Raw genomic sequence first — 14,194 nt, 5'->3', positions numbered from 1 at the left:
GGTTGTTGGTGCGCCCTCTCATTTCCCATTTGAATTGACAAACCATGCAAGGAAAATACCTCAGGACAGCATTCATTAGCAGCAATTGTGGATAAAGCTTATAGGGAACCATTTTTCTCCTCTTATTTACACAAATTTTCCTGATTTCACACAGGATAATTGGGTGTACCACAGATCTTGTTACACACGATACTTGTAACTAACCGTCGCAATTGGTATTTACATAGTACGCAATTCTTGGTAGATTCTTATGGTGTTCTCTTTTGGAGGTGAATTTGCGTAACTTGTAGGATCATCTTGCTCAATCTATTCAAAGCCCTTACGATATAAATGCTGCATGTATTTGATGGGACTGATTATGATTGGATTCTTCTCTTGTTTATGTGGATGACATGATCATCAATGGACATGATCGTCTAGAGTTAATACAGTTTGATATTGCATATTTCATGAATGGCTCAATGGACAATTCAAAATAAAAGATTTTGGAGCTTGAGCGTGCTTGGAGATTTGGTGGTCTTTTGTGATGGAAGTTTATTATCTCAGGCCGAATATGGCGGTGATCTTCTTTCTGAAAAAACCTACTAAACTTCTGGATACAAGGGCTTGATCCTTCTTAATTTGAACTTGGCTTGGAGCTTTACATAGGTGAAGAATAATCTGCATCTTAAATGGGGCTTTGAGTTTCAGCCTAAATGGAAAAGGAAATTTCAGTTTCCGTGGCTATAATTTTGCTGATTTGTTAGCATTTTGTGTATTGAAGCGAAAGTGTGATTTCATTATGCATGATTTACTCTTATTGCTATCGCAATAAATTGGCTTAACCTGAAGTTCTAGTTTGTACAAAAGTTCAATGAAATTTAGTCTCCTTTCCATGTCGGTTTTGGCCGGTTTCCGGTCTGTCTTAGGTTTTAGAAAAATCGATCTGTGAACAATTTGTTCAATTTTTTTGTTCTCTTTATTTGCTAAGTTTTTCCATAGACCTTTCTTGTCAAGAAATTCTCGTGAAATCATCACCTAAAAATCAAGATCCCCAAAATTCAAATCTCTCTCTCTCTCTCTCTCTCTAACTCTCTCGGCCACGACCATAGAGGTGGAGTCGCATGCCGCAGTCCCCTCTTTGAGCAGCTCTACTGCACAACCGACAGTCCAGCCTCAGACCTCAATCAGAGTTGGCATAGTTGGTGAACCTGCAGCCACTCGCTCACTGGTAAGTCAGGGACGGCCACGGGTTAGCTGAGTACGCAGCAGTGATGGGGACGACCACGGACGACGACAAGCTCGCGGGCTATGAATTCGTGGCGTGCAGAGTTGGCAACGGATGGAAGGGCAGATTGAGAAAGGAAGAACAAAGGTAAAAGATGAAAGAAAAGAATAGAAGGATGAAAGAATCGATCAAGACCATCCAAAATGCATTGTGAGGGGGCAAATATGGAAAGGAAGAAAGGGTAAAAGGTGAAAGAAAGAAAAGAAAAGAAGGACTAAACAATCGATTTCACCGTCCAAAATACCACTGTACTAACATGTGGATGTCTCAAAAGGATCCCTAAGTTTAGATCATATTCCACTAGATAGATGCACTAATCTAGTGCCTTGATAACTAATAAAACTCAGATAAATTACTGACAAAAAATTGAGAGAAAGCTGAATATACAAATCAAAAGCAAGGATAGATAATGTTACAAAAGATCAAGCTCTAATCTTGTATTAATGTTGGACATTATTCTATCCTGTAAAATTGAAAAGGCCGAATACGTGCTACCGAAACAATGTAATAGGTGCCTTTTCTTTCTCATAGAAATTACTTTCTAGATGCTATGTTCTTTCCTTGGCAAGTAAAACAAAGTATCATTTGTTTTGGAGAAACAGCACCAAGAGTAATATGTTGATTAGCTTTTTGAGTTTTTGCCTTTATATTTAATATTTCAAATTCAATTTGAAGTATTGAATTCGTTATATCTTAAAAAACTAGCACATATTGGCATTCATGGTCATCTATTAAGCTGTGACTCAACTGTTGGGTGGTCTTAAGCCTCTAAGGAATTGGTTGGACTTGGACTTTGCATCTCATGCTGGCCTTTGGGGACGACCATGGACAACGACAAGCTCCGCGTGCTATGCATTCATGGCGTGCACAGTTGGGCAAACGGATGGAAGGGGGCAGATTGAAAAGGAAGAAAAAGGGTAAAAGATGAAAGAAAAGAAGGACGAAAGAATCGATATAGACAATCAAAATGCATTGTGAGGGGGCAAATTTGGGAAGGAAGAAAAGGGTAAAGGTGTGAAAGAAAAGAAAAAAGGGACTAAACAATCGATTTGGTACTACCCAAAAAGCATTTGCTAACACGTGGATGCCTCAAAAAGGATCCCTAAATTTAGACCATATCTACTAAAGATAGATGCACCAATCTAGTGCCTTGATAACTAATAAACTCAGATAAATTACTGACCAAGAAAAAAAAAAAGTGAACGAAAGCTGAATATACAAAATCAAAAGTGAGGATGGATAATGTTACAAAAAGATTGAAGCCTTAATCTTGTATGAATGTTGGACATTATTCTATACTGCAAAATTCAAAAGGCTGGGATAATGCACATGCAAACAATGTAATAGGTGCCTTTTCTTTCTCACAGAGATTACTTTCTAGATGCTATGTTCTTTCTTGGTAAAAAACCAAGTATCATTTTGTTCTAGAGAAGCAGCACCTTGAAGAGTAAATACGCCAATTAGCTTTTGAATTTTGCCTTATATTTAATATTTCAATTCGAATTTGAAGTATTGAATTCATTATATCTTCAAAAACCAGCACATATGGCATTCTTGATCATCTATTAAGTTGGGACTCAACCGTTGGGTGGTCTTAAGCCTCTAAGGGATTGGTTTGGATTGGACTTTGCATCTCTCAAGCTGTGGCCTTTGGGACAACTAAATGGCAGGGCCATGAGGATGGAGTTTGTTTGATTCAGATGGCTGAAAATTGTTATACTGGCGTGGCTGAGGTTGTTGGTGCACTCTCATTCCCCATTTGAGTTGGTAAACCATACAAGGAAAAGTACCTTAGGACAGTATTCATTAACAGCAATCGTGATAAAGCTTACAGGGAATCATTTTTCTCCTCTTATTTACATAAGTTTTCTTGATCTCACAGAGGATGATTGGGTGTACCACATATCTTGTTACACACGATACTCATAACTAACCTTTCAAATAATCAGCACTAACCAAATACATACTTCTCAGTAGATTCCTACAGTGTTCCTTTGGAGGTGAATTTGTGTAGTGTGTTGGACCATCTTGCTCAATCTATTCAAAGCTATTCTAATATAGTGCTGCACTTATTTGACAAAACCGATCATGATCGATTCTTCTTTGCTTGTGTGGGATGACATGTTCGTCACAGCAACAATACCGCTGATATTACATATCTCATGAGATGTCTTCATGGACAATACGTGATAAAAGATTTCAGGGCTTGAGTTACCTTTTAGATTTGGTGTTCTTTTGAGATAAAGTTATTTTGTCTCTCGGGCCAAATATGCTGGTGATTTTCTTTCTGGAGATGGCTGAGCTTATGGTTATGATAGGATCGACACCTATTGAAAATATTTGAACTTACAGGACGATGAAACAAATCCTATTGTGTACTTCATCTGCATGCAACTACTAAAAGATCCAAGGTTTCAATTTGGTATGTTCGACGGTCCACTGTCCAAAAACGTTTTGAGCTTCTAGGTAAAAAGGGCTTGATCCTTGATCCTTCAAATTGAATCTTAGTGGAGTCTTACAAAGATAAAAGACTAGACTCTGCATCTTAAATGGGGGCTTATAATTTCAGCGGTGAAAAAAAAAAAAAAAAATCAGTTTTTGTGGCTATAATTTGATGTGTTATATATTGGAGTTCGCTAGCATAATAGTTTTGGGTTATTGTGAGGGTAATGACATGTTATAAGCCACTAATTATTGAAAGAGTAGATTCTATAATAATTTCTAATTGTTTGTTATTAATTTTTTTGCCATCCAAAACAAACTATGAATTTCACAATGGATTAATAATAGTCACATAAGTATTTTTTCCAAAAAGTAAAAGAAAAGAGGATGACAGATGAGCCCCACATTTGAGTTAATGTGCTACAAGCATGCGAAGGTGGAAAAACCAAAGGTTAAAAAGGTCAGTTTTGTGAGTTAAGTGAGGAAGGACGTATGGAAGGAAGAGGACCATTTTCATTCTAACTTTGTACAAATTAGAACTTCTTTAGTTCACTTTAAGACCATAACAATAAGAGTTAATTATGCATAATGAGATTGTGATTTCACCATTAGGCAGGAATTTATACAAGAAATGCCTATATGATTGTCCTTTATCCGTTGTAAGATCAATAATCTGTTTGGGTCATGAAAAATTAATAAAAATAATTAAATTAAGTTGTAAGATTCAATTCTTTAAGAACTTGTGGTTCATAGAATAGTGTTACTCTCTACGGTAGTCCAAAAACTACTATGCTAACAAAGCCCAAATCTTTTTGTATGGATATGTCATTGTCAAGGGTGTTGTTTTCACGAGCAAAATGATACTTGTTTTCATCTACTAAGGAAAGAAATATCCCATCTGAAATACTGCTGTTGGAAAGAAAAGAGGCATATTACGTCTTGTCGTCAGGATATAATAACATTTTTGTGTAGAGATGTCATAGTTGAGGGTGTTCTTTCATGAGCAAAATGATACTTGATTTCATTTGCTAAGGAAAGACATCCCATCTAAAAAGTAATTATTGTTTGGAAAGAAAATATATTATGTCGTGTAGCATGTTTCCACCCTTTTCAATTTTATGATATCGAATTACACAAAAGTATCAAAAGTCTGATAAGATTTTGTACTTTGATACTATAATATTTTTGTGCAAATGTGTCATTGTTGAGGGTGTTGTTTTCACAAGCAAACGATACTTGCTTTCATCTAGTAGGACGGAAGATTGCATCTGGAAAGGTAAATATTGCTGGAAAGAAAAAGCATCTGCATTGTGCTACGTTTCCCACCCTTTCCAATTTTATGATATTGAACTACATTAAAAAGTCCGATAAGATTAGTGTTTCAATACTATGATCTTGACTGTTGCCGAGAGGGAGTAGGACAATGCCAATGTCTCCATGTCTTTTGGATAGGCGAAAGGAAGAGGAAATAGGAGATCAATTAAGGTTAATCAAAAGGATGATGAAGAAGATGATGATGGGATGAAACATTTCGGGCGAAACCTGCCTCTTTTGATTCGTAGGTGGATCAATCTCACAAGATGATCATGGATGAAAATTTTTAGAAACGTATCATCTTTACGGATAAGCCTCATCTAGTCATCTTGTTGCCTATTTGATGGAACTTGAGTACATTGTTATTAAATAAATACATACAAAGAAGCATTCTAGAAATTTCATCTCTATTCCTTTGATGTTGCATGATTGAAACTGTACAAATATTGGCTATTCATTGCAGCAAGACATAAACAACATTTGCAGGAGTACGTTCTATTATGAACCCGTCAAATGAATAGTCGGATTGGATTTGGATCGGATTAGAAAATATGCAAATAGACCCATTTACTCCATTTTGACCTATTTGCATGTAATGTAAATTCTTGTGCCTCATATTCAAGCCGACCCATAAAGCTAAAATACCTTTATATTTAAAACAATTTAAGAAAACTCCACATTCTTGTGAGAATGTGGGATGAGTGAATGTGAGATCAAAGAGGGCAAAAGAGAATAAAAGAGAGTCATATGAATGAATTAGATCTAAATAAGTTGTAAATCCATTTATGACCCATCTAACACCCATGTCATGTTTAAACCCATTTCGACCATTTTACTTTAATATAACTAATTTGAAAATTGTCCAATAAGTCCTAAATTTATTACACTTTTGTCAATTCAAACTTTAAGTCTTTCAAATTTGCCAAGTAAGTCCTAAATATTTTTACTTTCACAAATTGAGTCCATCCATAAAATTTTGGCAAGAATTATTGATGTGAACACCAACCGTTCTCTGACATGAATAATTTTTAATAATATATTTCATAATTTTTTAAAATTTTAATTTATTTTCTTGGACATTTTCATCTTTATTCTTCTGGTTATATGGGCATGGATTTCAAGACAGACCCATTTAAATTTATTTATCTTGAAATTCTCTTTTCAAAACACATTATAGTTTATATAACAAATTTGAGTTGACTCATTTATGATTCACTTTAATAAAAATGAGTTAATGGCCCATTTTGATGACCCTATTACTATCTCATATCAAAAGATTCGATTTCTCATATTTGTAATCTTCTGTGTTCATTTTTGCATACCTGATGCATTGAACTCCTACAGTTGATAATTCAGCGATCATATCGTTTCCCTGAGGTTGGGATCTTGACATACTGACATCCAAAGTTCTCTATACTGCGTCCCCTTAATGAAGGTGCTTTTGTTAAGGAAACATATTCGGTTAAAGGGTTTAATTAAGGTGGGACCAATCAACGTCATTCTCCCATTTTGCATGCATGCGTTGTGCTGCACCGTTGGCTATAAAAAGAGACGGACGCAAGAGAAACAAGCACGCACGTCCATCTTCTACTTCATCCTTTTGTTAACCTCACTTGATCTCTTGCTTTCTTCCTTCCGCCGTTGAAGATACATGGATAAACGCGCGTTGTCTGTCCCCTCTCCCTTCGGCGGCGGCGACAACAAGCCGAAGACTGCGCTCAGTTTCCACATCATAGACCACCAACAGTTCATAGATTCGGTCATAGGAGGACATTCATATGATTACTCCGAAGAAGCAAAATGCAAAGTGGATAATCTCCACGGAATCGTCAAGAACATCATTTCTGTCGCAACCCAGTTCGTCGATGGGAAAACGTTCCCAAAGGGGTATCGAATAGGATCGATCTCATTTCTTAATATCGAATTTGACTTTCCTCATTATCCAAAAATGTCATTCCTAATGCACGGCTTCGTGCATCCGTTCGATTATTGGAACCGAAAGATTCAAATAACCCCATGTAATTTAAAATTGTCATTCATTTAAATAATATTCGGATGGTCAATTAAGTAACAGAAAGGCTAGTGTAATTCTTAGAATTGAACCTTGTAGAAGTTGCTCCTAATCGCTTTAGACTTTATCGTCGCAGGATCTTTCAAAGGCCCCGGAATCAATATTTCGAGCGACATATTACAGCTGATCGAGTGCATCAACTGTCAGGTTTTCTATTGTTATCATTATTTTTTTTTCCTTAGGACACGGGATATCCAAACCTGTGCAAAATAATTATTTCCCACAAATACATGCAAACCCGTTTACGCACATAAGGAGAGGCTCCATGCACACGATGGTACGGCTCGCAATGTCGATATAAGTGGGTGAGGCCGTGATTCATGCATGTTTTGGTATTTACGAGGGCGTTTACATTCTTTGAAACCGAATATTAGGAAAATTATAAAGTGAATTATATTTTCTTTTAAAATAAATTTCTCGCCAAAATTAGGAAAATTAATATACAAGAATTGAAAAATAAGTACTTAATCAGGATTATTATTATTATCCGTTTATATGTTTGAGATGTTTTTAATTGATTTGAGAAGGATAAAAAGTCCAAATCATCAGAATGTGCCATTGGGTGTTACTAAGGCTGTGAGCCCCCGAAAGGGACTTAGGCGGATCCTTGATTATCTAAAAAAAGTCCAAATCATCATCATCTTGTTCTCCTTCTTCAGATGACATGCCAGGCCAAGGAATTCAAAAATATGGAAGAGACGTGGAAAGCGATATTCCAGAAGCTACGAAGCTATCGATGGACCACGCAAGTCCTGCTCGTCCTCGCAGCCTTCGCTCTGCAATACGGCGACTTCTGGTATGCCTCGGAAGCTCCCCCTGAGGGCAGAAATGCCATGTCCGATTACCTCTGGAAAGCCCTGAGATCATTGAAGAAGAAGGTCATATCCGACGGCAACAAGGTGGCGATAAAACCTCTCAACGATGTGGTCAAAGACCTCTGTGAGTTGACCACTTCCTTGTCTGATCTCACCCAGCTGGTGTATCAGTACCGTGGGAAGCACCTGCCTGAATTGGCAAGAGCATTCCAATCAATACCTCGGTGGAGCTGCGAGACCATCATCGCCATTCTGGCTGCGGCGAACATTTTTGCCCAGACCATCAGTGTCAGTACAATGTACGATCGCGGCTTCTTGATTTGTTTCTCAGATACTGCATGACCACGCTATATGTTTCCGGTAGTGCCCAAGAGGAAATACACCTTTTATTCTCCTGTTGTGTCTTTGTTATTAAGACCCTTTTGGATTTTGAAACATGAGGTAACATGACACTCACATTCGAATCATGAGCTGTTCATATGCACTTGCTCTGCTATATACCTTGTCTATGACTCTTATGATTTCCTGGTACAACATGGTGACGCATAAGATGGGGCTCTGCTTTCTGGCCTAGTGATTTATAGTTATGGCAATGACCTCAGGTTTATAACATCAGAACTGGAAAATCTTAAGCTGAGTGTGTCGGACAGGAGGAAAGCTGTTCGCCTAGCGGTCACTGCCTGCAAGGAACAAATAGGTAGCCATCCCTGGATAGTTGATTTAGTGTGTTTGACTTCTTCTAGTGTCAGACAGCTTGATCTCCATTTCATTGATGTTAGGCAACATGGAGGAATATCAGAAGTACGTGAAAGACGTCGAAGCTGCTGTGGATATTGCAGACTTTCTGAGATTACTGCTTGCGGACGATTCCAAACAGAATCCATTTGCTCCTGGTCCCAGTAACAAGCCGGTTTGCCCTCTGCAGAATCTCCCTTTTGCCCCTTCTTCAATCTATTTTCTAGGAATTCCATGCAGCAGAATTGTCAATTTGATTTTGTAGCGGAAAAAAGAAAATGAGTGGATCTCACTTTGATCGTCCCCAGAGGTACATTGCAAAGTTTGTGATTATACTACAGGATTCAGTCCAACTATACACTTTTCACTTTATCAGACCCGATGTCTACTCTTCGTTGGTTGCACTGAAAGCTGGTTTACCACGCGAAATGCTTCTGTAGCTATTTTTATGATGATGTCATATTTGTCCTGGAAAATATAAGGCTATATAGATATTCCAACATTAAAGACTTCGTAGTAAAATTCAGCAGTGACAATTTACTATGAAAACATTAAAATTACCTTCCTTGGCCAATCCATTTGTATGCGCATGTTGGTGGGGGAAAGAGATAGAGAGAGAACAGGGGCCAGGAGGAAGCATCAGTTGTCATGTATGAGAAACTGAGGTCATGGTCTGTAGTCTTTACCACCTTGATAGTCTTGGAACAAATATCGGCAGGCATCATTTATGTTTGAGTTATTTGTGGGCGTATTTACTGTCTTTCTGGCAAAAGAAAGATGTTTCAGGCCACATTATATTCTTCAAGTCTCATGATTATTCATTTTCCAGGAGGCAGGATGCCGAGAAATTCTCCATTTATCGATTGCTTGTTTAGATATTTTCTGTAAGCTCTTTATGTCATAGAGGAGGGAGAGTATGCCACCATCCTTTATGTGTCCAGACTGATCACCCTGTTTAACACTATTATATGAATGTGACAGTTAACTGGTAAAGTGTACATGATATCCTACCAGAGTACCAGATAGAGACCAAAATAGAAAAATTCAACTAATGCTTAGATATGTCTTTGTTGATCTTTGGAAGTATTTAAACTCATTGGTTATTCTGACTCTGTGATTGCCTATGCTTATATTACTAACCGACTCATTCACTCTCTTCTTTTCTCCATTGGACATATGCAGGTCAAGTATGAGTTGTTCAGGAAGAAGATTGTATTGCTGATAATTTCGGGCCAAAAATCCCTGAATTTGACATTGCGATTATTGAGAGCATACATAAGGGTCGTCAGGAAAGCCCAAAGGTGGGATTGTCCCGATTCAAATGGAGTCCGAATCTCAAAGAAAAAGGTGGAGGAGACAGTGACTGTCTCCGAGACACGGTATGAGCTTGTTTGGATTCCTATTGTGGATGCGGGGCAAGACAAATTGGAAGCTGCCGAGCTTCGAGTCTGTAAGGCCATGGGCATTTGTGGTAGACCCTCGTAAGATGAATAAGTTCGCCGCTAGATATATCAAGGAAGAGTGGCATTTCAAGCGAGAAACCATGGTTGTGGTGTTGGACTCTCTTGGTTGGGTGGAGAACACAGATGCCATGCCCATGCTCCGGCTACGGGAGACAGATGCTTTCCTTACAGGGAATGAAAGTACCCTTCTGTGGAGGGGCCGACGGAATTGGTTTCAGCTTCTATTAAGTGAACCGGAAAGTACATTAGATGCGGTAAACACGCTCATCTTTCTAAAACTGTCTGGCGATAGGTTTAGTCGGGCGTGCGCACTGTTTTCCTGCGCTAATTTCGACTTCGACTTCATGCTTTGTATGGGATTTACTAATCTTACACCTAACGTTTGTCATGATCATACAGGTTAAGGATGAGTACATATTGTTTTCGGGAGGACTTCCTGCTGTGGAGGTAGCAGGTGATGCCCGCGACGGAGTTCGTAACTTTAGGAAGTTCTCATTGACGATATGAAGCACTTCCGCATCCTCTTAAGGAGTTGCTTGATCACTAGGTTGCAAGATCTACAAATTCAGAAAAAAGGCGGTGACGCATTGCTTGATCGCATGGTATACGAGATGAGTGAAGTCTACCGAGCCTGTCGAAGAGGCGGGGTTGCAATACTCACCAAACGGCAAGATCTGGAGCTGCGGCTTGTGGGTCTTTCAGTGATTTAAGATTGGTGAGGGATCAAGCCAAGGATGGGTGGACAGATCTTGCAAAAGGTTTCGAGAAGAAGTATGAAGACGCTCAACAGCAGTCAAGTGCCTGCACGTCTGCGTGCCGCAGTTTCCCGATCTCGAGGATTTGTACTGCCCTCTCTGTAACCAGCTCATGGATCTTTGCCTTGAGTGTTGCCATTCCGACTCCGACTGAAGGGGGCTCGCGACGCGAAGGCCTCAGCCGATGCCGACACTGAGAAGAAACCTTCAGTTCGAAGCATGTTTGGCTGTGGAGTGTATGAGGTGTGACAAGTGTGTTCTACTAGTGTGGTGTGTTAATAATAGCCTCTCTGTTAACGAGAGAGCTAACTGGTATTTACTTTCGTATGGGTTGTAATGCGATTGTGCTTCGGGCCGTAAGAGCCTCTCAGGGCCTTACTGCCATTTCATCGAATAAATATAGAGATTGACTATGTTATGTGTATTGTCTTGTAGCAAGATTCTTGTTCCTTAGCCTGTCCTTAGCCTGTATGTTTCCCTTCGTCCGGTACCATCCACATACGATCATTTATATTAGAAGGAATTAATCTATGCTATTCTAATTTCTCAGATTGCGAAATCGGAATTCTCATATCGTACTTAAATCAACGAATCAATCAAGTTTCTTTGAACTAAGATATTTCAAAGATAGAAGTCACGAAACTCTAATTTTTAAAAGTGAGTAAATACGTGCAATACCACAAACTTTAGAGAATTCCTCAAAACCCCATTTGAATGTTAAGTTCCCTTGATGTTACATATCAAGTACAAATGATTTTTTGTGTTCAACTTAAATATATAGTCGGCGACTAGCAGATATCTCTTTCGGTAAGAACTAGCTTGACAAGTTTGGCCTGGGGATGAAAGACTATAATTAGGGGAGAGAGTCCATATAGCCCACAACAGTACTACAACTCTTTGGAGACGTGAACATTAGTCGCATACCACACAGCAATTGGTAATAAGTTCAAATTATATTTTGAGCAAACCTCTGGTCGATTTGTGCTTCAGGCATTCACTATTTTATGTAAAATGAATAGTAAGTTTTGGATACATTGATAAGCCTATAGTGATAGGCTCACTAACTACCATGAACTAGGGGTGATCGGGTCTAGGGTGGGTAGGTCAGACCTGAACCACACCCAACCCTGTTATAACAGTTCTCTTTTTTGGACCCTATACCCAACCTTTTTGTATTGGACCCTGTACCCGACCCATCCTATTTTTCCGGTCCGGTTCCAGGGTTAAACCTATTTATATTGAACCTGTTTTGTATAAAAATTGCTGTACGGCAACCTTACAACCTATTTTGCATAAAAACCGCGAGGACTAGCGATTAAAAACATTGTCAATCGACATGCTAATAACTCTCATTCTTATATAAAAGTTCCATGCACGCTTTCAAACCAGCAGAATAATCAATCTCAAAGAAAATAGAACTTCTCTAATCTCAAAACCGAAATACAAAGTGAATCCCAACCGAAAATCCGCCGATGATTTACACAAACAGCTTCCATATTCCATTGCCAATCGGTAAATCCCAATAGTTGTCAAAAGATCCCACAGTAGTCTACTAAAAGGATGTCAAAATATTTCCTCTTTTCGCAAAAACACAATGTCATCTGCACAAACATTGAGCAAGTGAAGGCTTCATTGCTTAATTTGTTTTGTGTTCCACGTAAATGCCGACTGCAAGTCAGCCGAGATATTCAATGTTAAGCTAACCTGCAGGATCCAAAAGAAAGGCACTGAATCAAAAGATAGATCTAAGATGCTTTTACACAAGCAGATTAAAAAAAAATAAGTTTTCTAATTGTGCAATATTAAAAACAACATTATACTCATTATACTGGACAAAGTCAGCAGCAACTACAGTTTTAAGCAGTAGAACACAGTGGCACTTTGAAATTCCAATAAGCAACATACACAGGCATTGAAAATTGTCTTTCCTTTCATCATGTATGATTAGAGAGGAACCAACAATCACAAAATCCCACGACAAATTCAGGCTCCTAGGGTTCGGTAAATCGGCCAAAAGCATCCAAAACTACAATGCAGTTGACCTTTTGGTTAGCAAAACTAAATCCGAGACAGAACAACAAGAATTCAAAAGAAAAAGAAGAATCAAAAGTTGGAGAAAAGGGGAGACCATTCTTGACCAACGGTGTCCCAAATCTGAGCCTTGACGACCTTGACGTCAACAATGAGAGTGTGGTGGCGAACTCGATGCCAATGGTGGAATTGGACTCGAGTTTATAGATGAGGAAGTCGACGATGGATAAAATAGAGCGACGGGAGCTGTGATGATTGTGATGATTGATGATGGATGGAAGCGAGTGAGGAAGACACGTGATGAAGAAAACACCAATTTCAGTTTGCCTGAGTCCTCCCCCCAATAAGTGAGCTCGAAGAAGAGGTCTTTTACTCGAAGCAGATGAATGATGAAGGAAAACGAAGTCTACAAGTGCGACTCTATGAGAGAGGTAAAGAAAGAAACGAGGGAACAAATTAAGGTTTTGGTTTTGGAATTTTGGGTTGGGCTTACAAACCGGTTCTCAAACCCGTTCTGAACCGTCGATCAATCCGGTTCCCAGTGGTAATCCCTCGAACCCGTTCAAACCGGTTCTGAATTTTGGGAACGGATTCCCGACCCTATTTTCCAGGTGGGCCGGTTCGATTACACCCCTACCATGAACCAATCATGGCTCTAATTGAATATTGTAGGGCAATACCCCGAGGCCTCATTCGATCTCCATGAACAAGGAATCATCAAATGAAGTCTTGTGCCAAGTAATACCATCCATCGGAATAAGGATTCCTTTCCAATTGTTTGGATGAATTTGGCCTTCTAGGAAAGGATATTATCCTAGTAATGATAGCCACGGTCTAAAGAAATACAAATAAAACTCAAACATGATGAAACATAAGTAAAACTCAATTCGTATCCTTACTCCCTAGTCTCTGCTAAGTATTGAAAGAGGTTCATTCAGCTAATTTTGGTTGAAATTCGCTAATGTGGAAGTTAGTCATCTTACGTGATACGGTCGGACGTAAATAATTTTAAATAATATTTTAATATATTTTAAGTTTTTGAATTTTTATTTTTCTATTTTTCCTTCTTTTCTCTCTGTCAGTTTGCAACTAGATCTCTTCCTAAGTTCAGGATGTTTGTTTGTCCGTCTATTCTTTTATTGTCGACATTTTCGGCGTGAACATACCTTATAATTGGAACAACAACCATGGGCACATGCTCAAAGGAAAATTATGAAAAAAATTCTAAACTTATTGCAATTGTACAAATTTAGTCATAATTTTTTAACCAATTCAATACTAAATCTTTTATAATTGTGTCG

The 14,194-nt window shown here is 38.6% G+C and overlaps 1 protein-coding gene across 1 annotated transcript; it reads left to right on the top strand.

The window, feature by feature from the left end:
• Positions 1 to 7,175: 7,175 nt before the first annotated feature.
• LOC120294081 (protein SIEVE ELEMENT OCCLUSION B-like) lies at positions 7,176 to 10,129 on the top strand. Its single transcript, XM_039313983.1, has 5 exons — positions 7,176 to 7,241; positions 7,754 to 8,208; positions 8,512 to 8,606; positions 8,689 to 8,819; positions 9,827 to 10,129. The coding sequence occupies exons 2-5, from the start codon at positions 7,754 to 7,756 to the stop codon at positions 10,127 to 10,129; spliced, it is 984 nt and encodes a 327-aa protein (XP_039169917.1). The 5' UTR covers positions 7,176 to 7,241.
• The last annotated feature ends 4,065 nt before the right edge of the window (positions 10,130 to 14,194 follow it).

The sequence above is a fragment of the Eucalyptus grandis genome, chromosome 5, assembly GCF_016545825.1.
Source record: "Eucalyptus grandis isolate ANBG69807.140 chromosome 5, ASM1654582v1, whole genome shotgun sequence".
NCBI lineage: Eukaryota > Viridiplantae > Streptophyta > Magnoliopsida > Myrtales > Myrtaceae > Eucalyptus > Eucalyptus grandis.
This window is presented reverse-complemented; position numbering and strand designations above follow the sequence as displayed.